The 14,315-nt window shown below is 43.9% G+C and overlaps 1 protein-coding gene across 5 annotated transcripts in view; it reads right to left on the minus strand.

Annotated features, from left to right (window-relative positions):
• Nucleotides 1-14,315, minus strand: part of NTMT2 (N-terminal Xaa-Pro-Lys N-methyltransferase 2) — a 31,143-nt gene that overhangs the window by 14,727 nt on the left and 2,101 nt on the right. The window contains exons 1-2 of one of the 5 annotated variants that reach the window (XM_084527156.1): nucleotides 11,831-11,960; nucleotides 3,043-3,254 (exon numbers count right to left, since the gene is read on the minus strand). The exons of 1 other annotated variant lie outside the window; for it this stretch is intronic. In XM_084527156.1, the coding sequence (XP_084383282.1) occupies nucleotides 3,043-3,196 (154 nt within the window). In that variant the 5' untranslated portion in view covers nucleotides 3,197-3,254; nucleotides 11,831-11,960. Of the gene's footprint in view, nucleotides 1-3,042; nucleotides 3,346-11,830; nucleotides 11,961-14,315 lie in introns of those variants that run through there. 3 more of the 5 variants (XM_084527157.1, XM_084527154.1, XM_084527155.1) reach the window with 3 other exon arrangements.

Here is a 14,315-nt window from a genome sequence, read left to right on the forward strand (position 1 = left end):
TGCTCAGCTAAATTTCCCTGGCAGAAGCAAATGTTGCAAGTAATTTTTTTGAAGTTTTTATTTGTGAACATTATTTTGTGGCTCCAACTGCTTTCTGCGAGTTATTGAACTAATTCCAGTTTGGCCGGGTATTCCCTTTTAAATGCAACATCTGCTTTGTGCATCAGCCGAAAAATAGTTATCTGGGTGCAGGGCACAATTCACCTCTCTGCTATGGTCCGAGAACCATTTAAGCCCTGTTTTATTGAGGATGAACATCAGCCCACCCCCTAGAGCAGATTTTACTTAGACACGTGCCTCACATACTGAAACATTTGGCTCTGTGGACTGATCATCTGAGTTTTCCACTGCAGATCTCACCCCAGTGGCACCAAGTCCCACAGCCCACGTAAACACATGCACTGTTTCCAAAATCTGAGTAGCTTCATTAAAGTCCACAGGGCTTAGGGGCATTCACACGCATTTAAGTACGCTGTTGGACCAGGGCCTAACGTTACTCATGTCTTTTATTTATAAATGTTACCCCAGCCTGTAAAAATGACATGTTTCTCTTAACAGGCTGTGATACCAGATATGCTCAGCTCATAGGTAAACATGCCTAAGTGATCCCCCACTGAACCTAGGAACAGAGGGGTGGGAAAGTGTGGAGTTTGCGTGGTTTGAAGTAAACTTTGTACCTTGGTGACTCTTGGTTTCAGGGAAAGTTCCAGTGTGAGGCCTGATTTCAGTGTAATTATTCATGCGTAGGGTTAAGCACATGCATAAGTATCCTGCTAGGTCAGAGTCCTGGTGTTGTATTCGTGGTTTAATTCTGTTTACACAGAGATATCTGGATCTAGCTGTGAAGTTCAGTTCATTTCTGGTCAGTTCCACTCTGAACTGAACTGGATAACGTCATTGTGCAGAGATGTTGAGACATGCCACATTCTTTCCTCTCCATCACAGAGAGCACAGGATCACAGGATAGGCTGGATTGGAAGGCACCTAAAGAGGTCGCTAGTCCAAATTTCTGCTCAAAGCAGGGACGGAGATGAGGTTGGACAAGGTTCCTTTGGTCTTTGTTCATCTGTCTTGAAAGCCTGCAGTGATGAAGAATTGTATAACCTCCCAGGGCAACCTTTTCCAAGGCCTGACTGTCCACATTTTTCCTTATAGCCAGTCTGAACTTCTCTAGTTTCAATTTATGCCCACTGTCTCCTGTCCTCCACTTCACACCACTGTGAAGAGTTTGGCTATTCAAGTCACTGATAAAGATGTTAAACATCGAGGGCAGTTCCCCACTGACCGCGAGATTGAATATGATTTATTAACTATGACTTTCTGAGCCCAACCATCTGACCATTTTTTAACCATCTGATCATCCACCCACCCGGACCATGACATGCATACTGTGGACTCACAGTACATTTTCCACGGGGTCCAACTGATTTGGGTATGCTGGCAATAAAGTGGAAAACTTTAGAGAAGTTGCAATAATGACTCAGAGCATGAAAAACCTGGCAGAGGGACTCTTCAGTCTGACAGGTAAACATTTTGCAAAGTTTGTTGGCTAGGAATGGAAATTCAAATAAAATTCAGACCAAAAATGAAATAGTTTTAAGAGAGTGAAGTAATTAGGCCTGGTAACAGCTTAATTATGTACTGATGAATTCTCAGTCATTTGCAGCTCTTAAACCAAGTTATTTTTGTCTTCATAAATATATACTGTGAGCCAGGCATAAGTTATAAGCACGATCCAGGAACTTTTATGTGAAATTCAAAGCTAGATGTTCATAACAGTACCTTCTAGTCATAAAATGATCTACCAGTACTTACATTAGCAGTTACCTTGTAGGAAATCCTGCTCAGTTTCTAATATGTTGTGTTTATTTTCAAAACAAATGAAAGAATAACATTGTCATAGACTTCTTGAGATTACATCGACCTATAATTAACTTTCCTTCCTTTCCATCTTTCCTTCCTTTCCATCGTTCATAGCTACCTGCCACTAGGGACAGGAGTATTTACCTTCCACGGTTCATTTTAGATAGCGGAAGATACAGCTGTATGTGAAAAGCCACATCAAAATACTATGAAAACATGGAAATACTTCTTCTCTTTACAGACTCGTGAATTCTAGCATCTTGAGCAGAGTTCTCACTGGGGTCTGTACAATCTTACAGACTTGGGTAATCCGCTTGCCTATACGGATCTTTCAACCAGGAAGGAGCCCTCAAGAATTCACTCTGAAGCACTGGTTAGTAGGTTGGGCAGACACAGCCCTTCCATCTTAAATTCTAACGTTGAGTGGAAGCCGAAAAATTCTGCTTAAAAAGTAATATGGTAACATAATAAAGCTTCAAGTCAAATCTGCTTTTAGGTATACTGTCCTGGGAAAATTCTGGTTCTTATTCAGGGTCAAAGTTTCCTAAGAAGTGAACATTCTTTTCCTGCATGTAAAAAAACAAAATCTTGGCATCCTGTACTTTTCACTGAAATTAGGCTATAAACAAATGTTTTCGAAGCATATTCCTCCCAGATAACTGTGGGCTAGACAGCCTGCTGCAGAGAACTGGATTACAGCCTCTCGATAAAAAAATGTAAAAAGCATTACCTTGCAAGCACTTGTCCAAAGCAATCCGTATGACAAAGCTAAGGACACACCAAGAAACAACAGAACAGGTATCGGGCAGCAGAAAGTACGGCCTGTCAGCTCTGCTCCTCTGGGATTTGTCCTTCCAAGTTCCGAATAGGTCAATTCATGTTTTAAATTGTGAGAAGAAAGAGTGCCATCACCCAGAAACTAAACTTTCCTTCACTCTTGTGGTTTTTTTTCCTTGCCCTTCTCTGCAAATCTGTGGAGTATTCAGGTTAAACACCAGGGTACTGAGTTAAAGGGAGAGAGAGAGTAACAAACAGTGTAGCTAGTACTATAGGCTCCCCAGCAGGGCTTCTCAAAACTACTATTTTTGTCATTAGCGTGTCTGCACCCTGCCACCTAACATGACACGTCCTTCCGGACGTGGTCACACACGCACACATGCTCCTGCCCACGTTACTCACCCAGGGGAAGCTTTTCCAGCAGATAAAGGTAACTCTGAAAGAAGTCGTTCTGGATTGCCTTATGCAAGTCAAAGGACATGCTGTGGCGACAGAGTTCTTCGTCTGTCTTGTGCCAGCGCGACTTAAAAGCCAAATGTGCTCCTTTATATGCCATGATGAAGACGTTTTTCGCAAGGGCAGACGGTTGTTGTGCCCGGTGCTTCCTGGAGGACCTGTCCTTCCAAAGAGACAGAGGCAGCGTCATTTAAACCGTGGCACTGTGCTGTCATTCTATATTGGGGTGTGTGTCTAGAGCAGCGCAGGGGGCGGAGGCGGGCGAGAGGGGAGTGAGAAACGCTGGCTCTTGGCACTTCCTCCAAGTAATCTCTGGAGTGTCGCCCTCCGAAACAAGCAGGTGCTGGAAAGCGATAAAAACCTCAACCAGGAAATTGCTTACCCAGGGTAAAAGTATATCTACTCTGAAAAAGAGTGGCTTTAATTCAATTAGGTTTTTCTTTTCCTAATCTATTCAGCCTTCACTTCAAAGAAACTCAGATACTATCCAGGGTCTCCCATCTCCCTCTTTAATCTCACAGGGCAATTTTGTTTCTCTGCCTCTCCCTTGGCATCTGTTTTTCAGTCCGGGGGGGCCCAGAGGAAGGCCAGAAGACCAGAACACAGACATACCTTTATAGAAATGGTGTGCCCTAGTAAATTGTGATAATTGCAAGCAATGAGCAAACAATAGGTTCAACTTCATGCTTTGCCGCTGTGTATGGCAGGACAAGCTCTTCTCTACACACTGTCGTGTCTGCACAGGGTTATTGAAGCTGTTTAAATGGTCCAGACTATCTCATCTGCAGTGGCTGACGGGAAGAAATTGCTGTCTGGGAGCAGAGGAGTGGTAAGGGCTTTTGTTTTAGTGAACAAAATGCATGGAAGAACAAAAGGAGATAAACTGCCCATTAATAAACTTGAACAAATACATCAGCTGGAAAAGAGGGGGAGGTTCAGGCCGTTACAACAGCAGAAGTCTGGAAGAGAGGGAGGAGGGTCAAAAGCTGAAATGCTTTTAGGATGGAGAATGGTAAGCTGCTGAAGGGAGCTGTGTGCTGTAAGTACATCACATCCCAGAGCAGGATCAGGCCTTCAGCAAGGGACGAGGACAGAAATGTAGTGCTTCAAAATCTTTTTTGTCACTCAGCAGCTCAGGTACTTGGTATAGTTCAGATTCACATCTGCAAAGGTGGCTGGCAAGGTACCTCTGGGGGCTTTGTGCCGATGGCACTGACCTCCACATATTGTGCCTGGGAGCCTGACCTGTCTGGTCAGCACTGTGAACCAACTCAGTTGCCAGAAATGTGCAAGAAGGGAGGCAGAAACATGCAGCTGAGCATGGGGTGGGGAGAGTGGAATCATGGCAGGGGTTAGAACAGCTCTGGGGCCACTGCACCAAAGCCTGAGACCTCCGTTGAACAGAGAGCTACATTCTTCAGCCCTCCTTAGAAACTTCAGCCATCCCTTGGAATAACTCAAGACTCAATTTTTCTTCCGTGCTACAATCTAGCAGAGAAGCATAAGGCTCTCTCCAACTGTTTGTGATATATCTGGGCCCAGACACAATCCTGGTTTATCTCCTGGTTTTCTCACAAATCTGGCCCTTTCTCTTTGCTTATCTATTTCCAGCCACTTGCCAGTAAGTGAGCCAGGAGCGGATGTCTCAAGACAGCATGTGAACGCTTCGGAAAGACGTTGCACAAGCTCACTTTGTCACCGACAAAAGACACCCCGAGGAACTCACGGCCCACCTGCTCCGCATTTGACATCGTGCTTCACATTTGTCAAGGCTCTGGTTTTGGCAGTGGCCATTGTGTAGCACAGTGACCTCCCTGCTTAGAGACAGAAAAGCCTCCAAGCATGAAACCTAAGCCGTGGTGTCTCCTAGTGGAGTCGAGTGCTAGGACAGCACGGTTGAGCGTGCTGGGACCACAGCCTCAGGGCTCCCCATAGCTTTGACACCCACGAGGTCACTGAATGAGGTTCACTGGATTGCTTCTTTAGACCAAGTGGCTTTAACTGGTTTTGTCCCACTGAAAAAGAGTGAAGATCCATGGAAGGCTGAATAAACACTCGTTATATTCATTCTATTTGCATGTAATCAAGCCTAAGTCCCTGTTCAAAATAGCTTTATATTCTAAGAGCTACCAATGGAGGCACACCGAGTCCTTATATGCTAGGGCAGCTGAGTAGGTGAGTCACAACAGCACCAAGCCTTTTAAAGCACTCTCAAAGCACTTCCTATTGCTGTCAAAGGTTAGACAGAAACAGATTTATGCCCAGAAGTGCCTGAAAAAGACCACAGAAATTGCTTTTTTTTTTTTTTTTCAAAAAGTGGATGCCGTATTTTCTGTCTATTTGTCAGCAGCAGCATCTCAATCTCTCCTGCTACGAACTACTCACAACTCTGCTTGCTTCACACTGCCTCTTAGCTCATTGTTTTCAGCAGGATTGGTACAGATCTACCTAGAAGCTGCAAACTGTTCATGCACTAATGTATAGCCTGTATCTCCACTAACAAGAAGAGTGAGGTTTGAGTATGGGTACAGTGGCACCCATACGACTTGTAGTGTCACTGCTGAAATGTGAGTCAGCCCACTTCTCAACTTTAGCTTCCTTTCCCAAATGGCCTTTTCCCAATGGTCAATTTCCCAAAATTGACTCTTTCTGAAGTTTTCCAAGGCAGACAAGCCTACCTTTTTTTTTTCATAGTAGAGATGGTGAAGAGTCTGGACTTCTGGGTAAACTGGAGTCCTACACTAAAATAACAGTAGACACAGCCATCATGCATGACAGTCATTGCCTTAAACAGCTTCTCATCTAAAATAAGAATGTGTTTGTATTTAAGAGAGTAAACAAATAGTTCCTCCATCTGTCTTCTTCCTCCTCCTTGTGAGATCAGGCAGCCCAAGGACATGAGGTTTATCACAGACTAAAATGAAGGATCAGCTCGAGTGGCTCCTAGCTGGAGTTAAAATACCTGCAGCTGATCTCTGCCTGAGGGTAGCAGGTTTAAAATAAGGTATCAGATGGCTTATGATGAGTCACTGCAAGATCCAAAGCAGCCCTGCTTGTTGGAGCATCAGGGAGAGCTTGGACTTCCTTTTATACTAGTAGGCAACTGCCTCTGCAGATCTGAGCTGTACTTGCTACTTCTGAAACACATCAGCTGCACAGAAGAGAAAAAGGGAAACATGTGCACTAGCTCCACATATCATGCAGGTCACAAAGGGTCAATTTGGCCTTTAAATTACTGTGTTCTGCTTACAAAACACCTGGTATGCAATGTGATTTCCACACGGACAGGCCATCAGGATTGCTGTAAGATGTCTCTTTATCTTAAAAAGAAAAGGCATCTATATTAATTCTTCTCACGCCTGGCATATGATGTCAGCAATAAATGCGGTTAAAGCGAGTAATTTTTGTTTTATCTTTGACAACAAGTTTTTAAAAGTTCCTGAAAACCACAGGATCATGTTGATAGAAGAGGCACAGGCCGAGAGCACACGTGCAGCTACGAGGGCAGTGGAGAACAGCTGCAGGTTGGGCGGCAGGTGGTAACCTTCATAACCGGCTTCGCTGCAGCCCGAAAAGCGACTGCCTGGATTGTTCTGCCTGCAGCTCCAGCCGCTGATTCAGAGCAACAGTGGATGCCAGTGCCTGGGTGCCGAGCTGGGAAATAGCAATGTGACAATGAATGAACTAATTGTCTGACTTGTTGAAGTCCAGAACTCTTAGTCACAATCCTCACCCACCTAAACTCCACTCCTGGGTCCAATTAGACTCAGCGATCTTCAGACGTATTGCTGTGAAAATAATTAGTTTTTCAGTTGAGCATGGAATTGAGAAAAAACAGTGTTTTGGGTAGATGAGAAACTGAAATATTTCTCGTCTCAGACGAATAAGAAAATCCTGTGTCAGGCCAAACAAAATGTTTTGTTTTGTTTGCAGGGTTACTTCCCTTCTACTTCTTTGTTTATTTGTAATTAAATTTAGGTAAATGTGGTTTCAGTGTACCATTTACAAGTGCAAACAATAATAATGTTGTTGTCACCAGTAGAGCAGTCAGTCTCGCAAAATCACTCTGCGGCAAAAGGACACAAGGAAATGCAGAGCTAAACAGGTCCTTGGGCAAAGACCCAATCCCTGGGATAAGACTTCTGATCTCTCATGAGAAATCCTCTCTTTGAAGCACATTTCCAAAGCAGAGTTCACTGCCTGTAGGTCAGGATGACTCACGCCCTTCGGGGCACATCCTGCACAATTCCCGTGCCCTTTCGCGGGTACAGTCACAGCAGCAATCTGTTATCATTTATGCAATTGGAATTTAGCAATCTGGAATTCCATCTCAAGCAACAAAACGCAGCATGGGAGCCCTATGGGTAAAGACATTATAATTCATGTAAATGAAATTGGCCAGAGCTTTATCCCTATGGAGGGAATACGCAGTTCTTGCCTTCAAATCCTTCTAGCTCTGGAGCCAACACTAAATTATGTTTTTAAGGGAGCGAGCGAAGCCAGTCTTAGGTAGGAGTGGGAGCCTGCCTCGTGATGTCTCAAGCACAGCGACAGTCACAGTGGGGCCCTGATTTGGAGATCCACAAACAGTGTGCTAACGCAAATAGCGATATTTGGGGAGGACTCCTGCATGCTTTGGCTGGGAGGCTTTTATTTGGTTCTGGTTAGGGACTCTCAGTAGTGCTGGGGCTGGAGGGAAGGAAGGGCAGGGTTCCTGACGAAACTGCAGCGGGGGCTGCTCTGTTGTTCTTGATAAGAAGCATGACAGCTGTGCCCACAACATCTGGTTTTCATTGAACCCTAGTGAGAGTTCCTTGCTGAGTCTCTTCCACCCCATATGTGGTGGTTTAATTGATGGAGCCTGAGAAGGTTTTAGGTCCAGCGTGGAATGCCGCCTTTCACTGTGATATGTGACTCCAGATACAGTAAGGGCTGGGCTGCTCAGAGTCATCTTTTAAAAGCATTTCTTCTCGATATTGCATTTTGCATATATTGCCCTCTGTTGGCTCGAGTGCATGATAAAGCTCCTTCTCTAGGTGAAAGCTAACAAAAACCTCCTTCTGGGTGAGTGGCAGGGCTTGTGGGTTTGGAAAATGCAGGATCAAGTTAGCTGCAGCCCCACGTGTGCGTGCACAGCTCACATCCCCCAGTGCTCTGCGTTTAAGAATGCAGGCACAGCTCTTTAACCAAGGAGGAAGGAGGTCTGGAGACTGGCTGTCTCGGCCACTGTGGACTGCACATGAGAAGGGAGTTTTAAGGAGTGACCGGAGGGTATAGTGGTTTGGTAAGCCAGGATAAAGAGGATGTTGCACGCTCAGGAAACAGTACAAAAAAACAATCCAGAAAAGCCTGTGGGAGAACTGGGCAAGTGGGAGATAAGCTAGACGATTTCTTTCAGCGCTGGCACAGAACTGCCAGAAACACTTTGGTAAAAGGTCTCTCAGAGAGGCTTTATTTTCAATTCCAAAGCAAAAGAAAGATGGCAAACCACACCATCAAAGCTCCTTCTGCACACAGCACTGCCAGAAAAACACGCCTCTCCCACTTCCTTCTCAGTTGGATCCTTCCGACCTAAGGCTTAACACTGACCCATCTGCTCAGACCAAAAAGCATCTCGCCTGGTTAGCTGGTCTCAAATGCCAAATGGCCGCAATGTCTAGGGAAACAGCCTAAATCCACTAGCTGAGAAATGTGCTTTGGCTGATCAAGCTGCTCCCTCACAGCCAGACTGCGCTTTTGTGAACCCCTAAAATACCCAGGCATGAAAGCTCCTATCCTGGGCAAACCAGAGCACACCCTAGCGATGTGATGGGACATGAGGGTGGTGATGCCAGGAGGGGATGGCCCTTCTGTGGAGTGTGAACATCATGAAAATACAGAAACTCCATCATAAAAATACAGAAACTCCAACCTGAGGAAGTAAAGTGTGCAACTGATAACAACAGATCTGTAGAAAGAAGTGGTGTGGGCCGGCCATGGGTTAGGCAGGCCATTTAACCTGAAATGTGCCAGAGGGGGAGCAGGCTTATCAGAGAGGATGAGATGTAAAGATCCAGGCCTTCAGATCTGGAGCTTTGTGGATCCCTCTCTGCTGTTGGCTAGGAGTGCAAACGTCAGATTGGCATTCCCCTGGTCTGGTAGGGCAGCACACTTCATAGCACCCGTGGAGAACATCCTTCTTGTTAGGACAGTTAAAGCTAGACTGGAAAACGTGTTGTTCTGTGAGCTGCAGAGCCACACGATGCCTCTGACTTACTGCTTCTACCTGAAATAACCTCCATGCCTCCTCTCATTGCCACCTGTTGTGAAATACGGATCCTGGACTAGAGACTGCCTGTGCTGGGGCCAGCCCTGAGCTGCTCTGGGACAGCTTGGCCAGCCCATTCATCTGTGTTGTCTGGCTGGTGTGCAGAGTGACTGACCCCTCGCTGCTGCCAAACAGATGAACTCTGCTTCTCTCTCCCTCAGCGGAGTTCCTATCATGGGTCTCTCTCATCTACCTGGCAGCTGGACTGCACGGACATCTTTCAATGGTGACATGCTTGACCAACATGTCAAGAAGTTACTAGTTGGAGGAAGAAGAGACCCGATGAATGCAGGGATAGGTAACACAGGATAAAACTCATTTCCTGAGGAAGCCAAAGGAAAACAAGCTGAAAAGGAAAAAGAAAAGTTGATTGTAGGAAATGAGTCTGACCAGTGAGCTTGAAAGGCGTCTTCCACCTTTAGCTCCTGAGAAGGTACGGTTTGGCAGAAGCCACAGGGTGTGGTTCCAGGGAACTGGAAATTAGAGGGCAGCAGGAGCTGTAAGCAGCATTTGTACTGGATCAGTAGAAGCATCATGAGTACATTAGCCCCTGTGTTTCAGATAGAATGTGTCTGTGACATTGCTGGCTGGGATAACCTTCATCCTTAAATTGTCTTTGAGTTGCATGGAATTTCACAGTAGTAGGAACTACGCAGTTAAATCCTGTGCATGCCTTGGGACATTAAACGTAGTTTCTGAAGACTAAGTGGTACTTATCAAGGGGCAAAAAACCCTAGATTAAGCCTGGGCAGCATAAACTCAAAGGAACATGGATTGCAGGGACTATAAATACAGCTCTTACCAAGAGGAGTGGCTGCAAAAGACACCTTCATTCAGAATTGAAAGTAGAAACACAAATGATGAAGACTGGAAACTATTTGCTTTGCATGAACCCTTTCTACCTGAGCTTGCAGACTAGAAACATTCAAAAGCCAAACGGGTGTGTGTTGTCCTTCGGAACTGAAAAATAATCAAGACATGAAAAGTTTGAGATGGTTAATGCTTCCTCCAGAGGTTGGGGATTAGAAGTCTGGGCAAGTAGCAGAGGAGGAAAAAAAGAATAAAATAAAAGAAGAAACTCTTAAGTGACCTGACAAGGGAAACTTAAATCTTATTTTTAAAGGGTTAGGTTGTACTAAAGCTTGAAAAATTAAATCCACAGCTGTCTCCAGAGTACTATATCTCACTAAGAAAGCTTCAAGTAAGTTTATCATGTATCCAACACCTAGACATTGGACCTCAGGGACCACTAGGATAATATTTCCTCTGGATTAGCAAGAAAGCTAGAAAGTGACATTTGTATGAGACTAAGTTTAAGGGGTTTTCTTATTATAAAATGATAAATGAAGAACGAGCTTACTGGGAAGGAAAGCTCTTACAGTTTGTAAATCTAACACATCCCTAGTTTTTCTTTAAAAAATGCACTGTTATCTCCTAAATTAATTTTACTTGGTGACATCAGTAATTTGATGTTTCTAAATCTATCATCTTCCCAGTGAGGATCAACAAGTTCTTTATGAGCAATATTTTTAATCTTGTAATCCCCTTTATGAGGAATGCTTTTAATTTCAGAGATCACGAGCACTGGCATCGAGACAATATAATATATATGAAAAAATTCAAGACTGAAACTATAGGAAACACAGGATGGATCTGGCACAATTACAGTGCTTTCCTTCTTCTGGGATTCTTCAGTATTAGCCAATAAAGGCCAGGATATGTTGGAATGCTAGTAATTAACTCACCTCGCTGTGCCTTGCCATGACAACTGATATGCCCCTGGGTTTCAGGGAAATCTTGTGAATCATATCAGATGCAGTACTTAGCCTGAGCTGGGTGAACTAAGGACAAGCTTATTAAGTTAACTTTGAAATCTGAAGTCCAACAGCAAATTGGGCTTTGTACAAAAATGAAACTCAGACACTTATACAAAAGCCAATGTTGGAGTTTCATTGGATAAAGCTCTTTTTTTATTTATTTTGCACTTTCTGTGTTTGTCTAAAGCCTGCTGGTGTTAAAAACAGACCACAGGTCCACAAAGCAAAATGACTACAGTCTGTGGATGGGCTACAGTAATGTGGCATTACCCCTTTCTGCCCACAAGGCACATCAGTGACAATTGTGTTTTCCAGTACTACAGAACATCCCCTGAGTTACACACCTATGTACTACTCTTTGCCCATACAGATGCACATGCAGGAGGTGTAATGAAGAAAAGGCATACGTGGCGAAATTAAACAGTGAAAGCTAAACAAGGGGAATTACCTAAACAGCTCACAGATGGTAAGTAAATTAGTTGAAAGCTGAAGGATTGTTTTTTCAACACACAGCTCAACAGCACTGTAAAACTTCCATTATTGTAACCCAGAAGCTCATGAGAAATAGTCATTCCCAGAGCTCAGCTCCTGGGCTCTCATATTTTCTTACCCATGGCTGTCTGGAGCAGGGCCTGATCCCCCTTCCTCCAGTGCTTTCCAGTCTCCTGGAAACTGCAGCTGCAATGCTGAAGAAATTTTCCTGACCCTGTGTTCCCTTCCTCCTCTCCTGCCTTCTGTTGCTCCTCATATGCCTTGTTTTTAAGGCAATCACCACCTTCTTCTGACACAAGCAGTCTCTTCTAAGCTCCCCATACACTCTACTCTCTTCCCTCACTGGGTTTCACAGTCTGCTGCCTCTGTGCTCAGCTGACAAGGACAGCACCTGGAACAAAAAACACTCAAGAGCTCAAGTTGCTGGCAAATAATATCCACTGTTGTCACAGACATTTTGGGAAGCTCCACAGGAGAAAGATTTCAGGTCACTCAGGTAACATCATTCCACCCAGAGCTGATGGAACAGGTAAGAGTACAAGGTGGGATGTAGGCAGCAAGCAAGTACAGACTTTAGGCTCTCCTAAGTCTGAGGGAGATGCTTCTGTGCATGATGAGCCTTCACTCCTTGATATCATCTCCCAGCTGACTATCACGTAAATGACATTTGTTTTTACAAGTGGCTTTGTTGCATACATTTTTCCAGTTCCCACTCCAGCCTCACTGCCATAAATGCTTCTGGGAAGAGCAAGTAGGGTGAAGGGGCAACTGCACTAAATCAGAGAGAAGTAGAGATCATCACCAGAAGTAGATCTCATCATCCACGTTCTCTTTTCTACATTTAAAACCAGAAAGGACTTTCATGACCATCTAGTTGGCCCTTCAGTATTAATACACATCAAAGATCCCTACTCAGTGATACCTGCATCAAGACCAGCGTACCAGTACCAAGCAGAAGGAATACTTCATCCCCTTAACAACGTGAAGTCGTCCTTATCTATTCTTCCCTTCAGCTGAAGCATTAGAAATTGAAGATAATGGAAAAGATTTTGCATGTCAAGTGCTTTGCAAAATCTTCGCTTTTGTCTAAGAAAACAGACATTGCCTGAGACATTTTTAGTATACGGTTTCTCTTTTGAATCTGTTTGAATGAGTAACTTGTTTCATGTCAAATGACACTAAAGCAACACCACTTCAGGTAAAGTACCTACTCCTTACTCTTCCTTTGTCTTTTTTTTTTTTTAAAGGCATTTTTTTCTGCAAAGAATTTGATGATCACATGCAGAATCCTTTTATTTTGGAGGGGAGGGATGAAGAAGAGGGGGAATTCCTGATTTATAATCAAACGTAGGCTTGTTCAAGTGTAAAGGAGACCCCTTCTTGCAAACACTTAAGCTGGCACTTAACTTTATTACTGTGGCAAAATTAAGCATGTGCTTGAGTGGTTGCAGAGTCAGAACCATAAAATGTCATGGCCTTTATAGCTCTCAGTCTGCTTTCTGCCTGCTGCATCTAATAAACGTTAAGAGGTGAAATTCTGTCCCCATTGGGGTCAATGGAAAAATTCTCGTTGACTTTAGTGGAACCAGGATTTTGCATAAGAAATCTGCACCATCGTCACCGAGGTCCCTGAGACGGTATCAGCAGAGAGAAGCAACCTGCTCATTACTATGTGGTCAATTTTATATTTCATCTTTTTGTGTTTTCCTCGGTCTAATTAAAATGAACCCAAACTGAAAGCACATTATTGGCTCTTCCGATAGCGTTACTGCATTTTAGGGTGTGAGAAAATAAGCATAAATGAGATGCACAAGTTCTTGTGTACCATTTAGAGAACATACTGAACATACACAACTCACTCTTCTGTTTTGTGTGCCTCGCAGCAAAATTCCCTCTTAAAGGGTTGATCCACTGAGGGAAAAAAAGGTAATGTAGCATCATCGTGGTACATTTTATATATTCCAACACTTCTGAGGTCAGCCTTGCTTAGGACCTGAGTAAACTGGTATTTTTTCCATAAGTAGCAACCCTCACATTTCAAGTCAGGCACTGAAAGTCCACGTAGATGGTTGCTATTCCACATCATCAGCTGTGGCTGAACTTGGGTACTGCATTCCTGCCCCGCAGGCTTGCAGAGGTGTGCACACAGAGTTTATAACACTCCTGCTGCTGAGGAGCACTGAGGCACAAGATGGCTGAGGGTCAATTTACGACCAGCTGGATATACTTGCTCAGCCAAGTATGCAAGAGTGCAAGGCCACCAAATGAAGTCGCTTTCACGGAAGTGAGCAATTCTGATTTGAATAAACCAAGGGAAAAAACAGCATACCCTTTGACCTATAGTGTCTAGTTAAAAGAAAGCTCTGCTTCTCTATGAAGAGATCTGTTTCTTTTCACATGTTTAAAATTTTCTTTTTACATCTAAAACAATGAAAATCTACAGCTAATTTTCCCCACTGGCTAAGTTAGCCGCAAATTGATGTATTTACTTAGGTCAGTGTCAAACTAGATATTGTAAAAAATACAAATCAAGCTCTCCAGAGACTCTTGTTCTCATTTCAGTCAAGTCTCACTTTCAAGGATAACAACAGCACCTAGTATTT

The sequence above is a fragment of the Aythya ferina genome, assembly GCF_964211825.1.
Source record: "Aythya ferina genome assembly, chromosome: 8".
Lineage (NCBI taxonomy): Eukaryota > Metazoa > Chordata > Aves > Anseriformes > Anatidae > Aythya > Aythya ferina.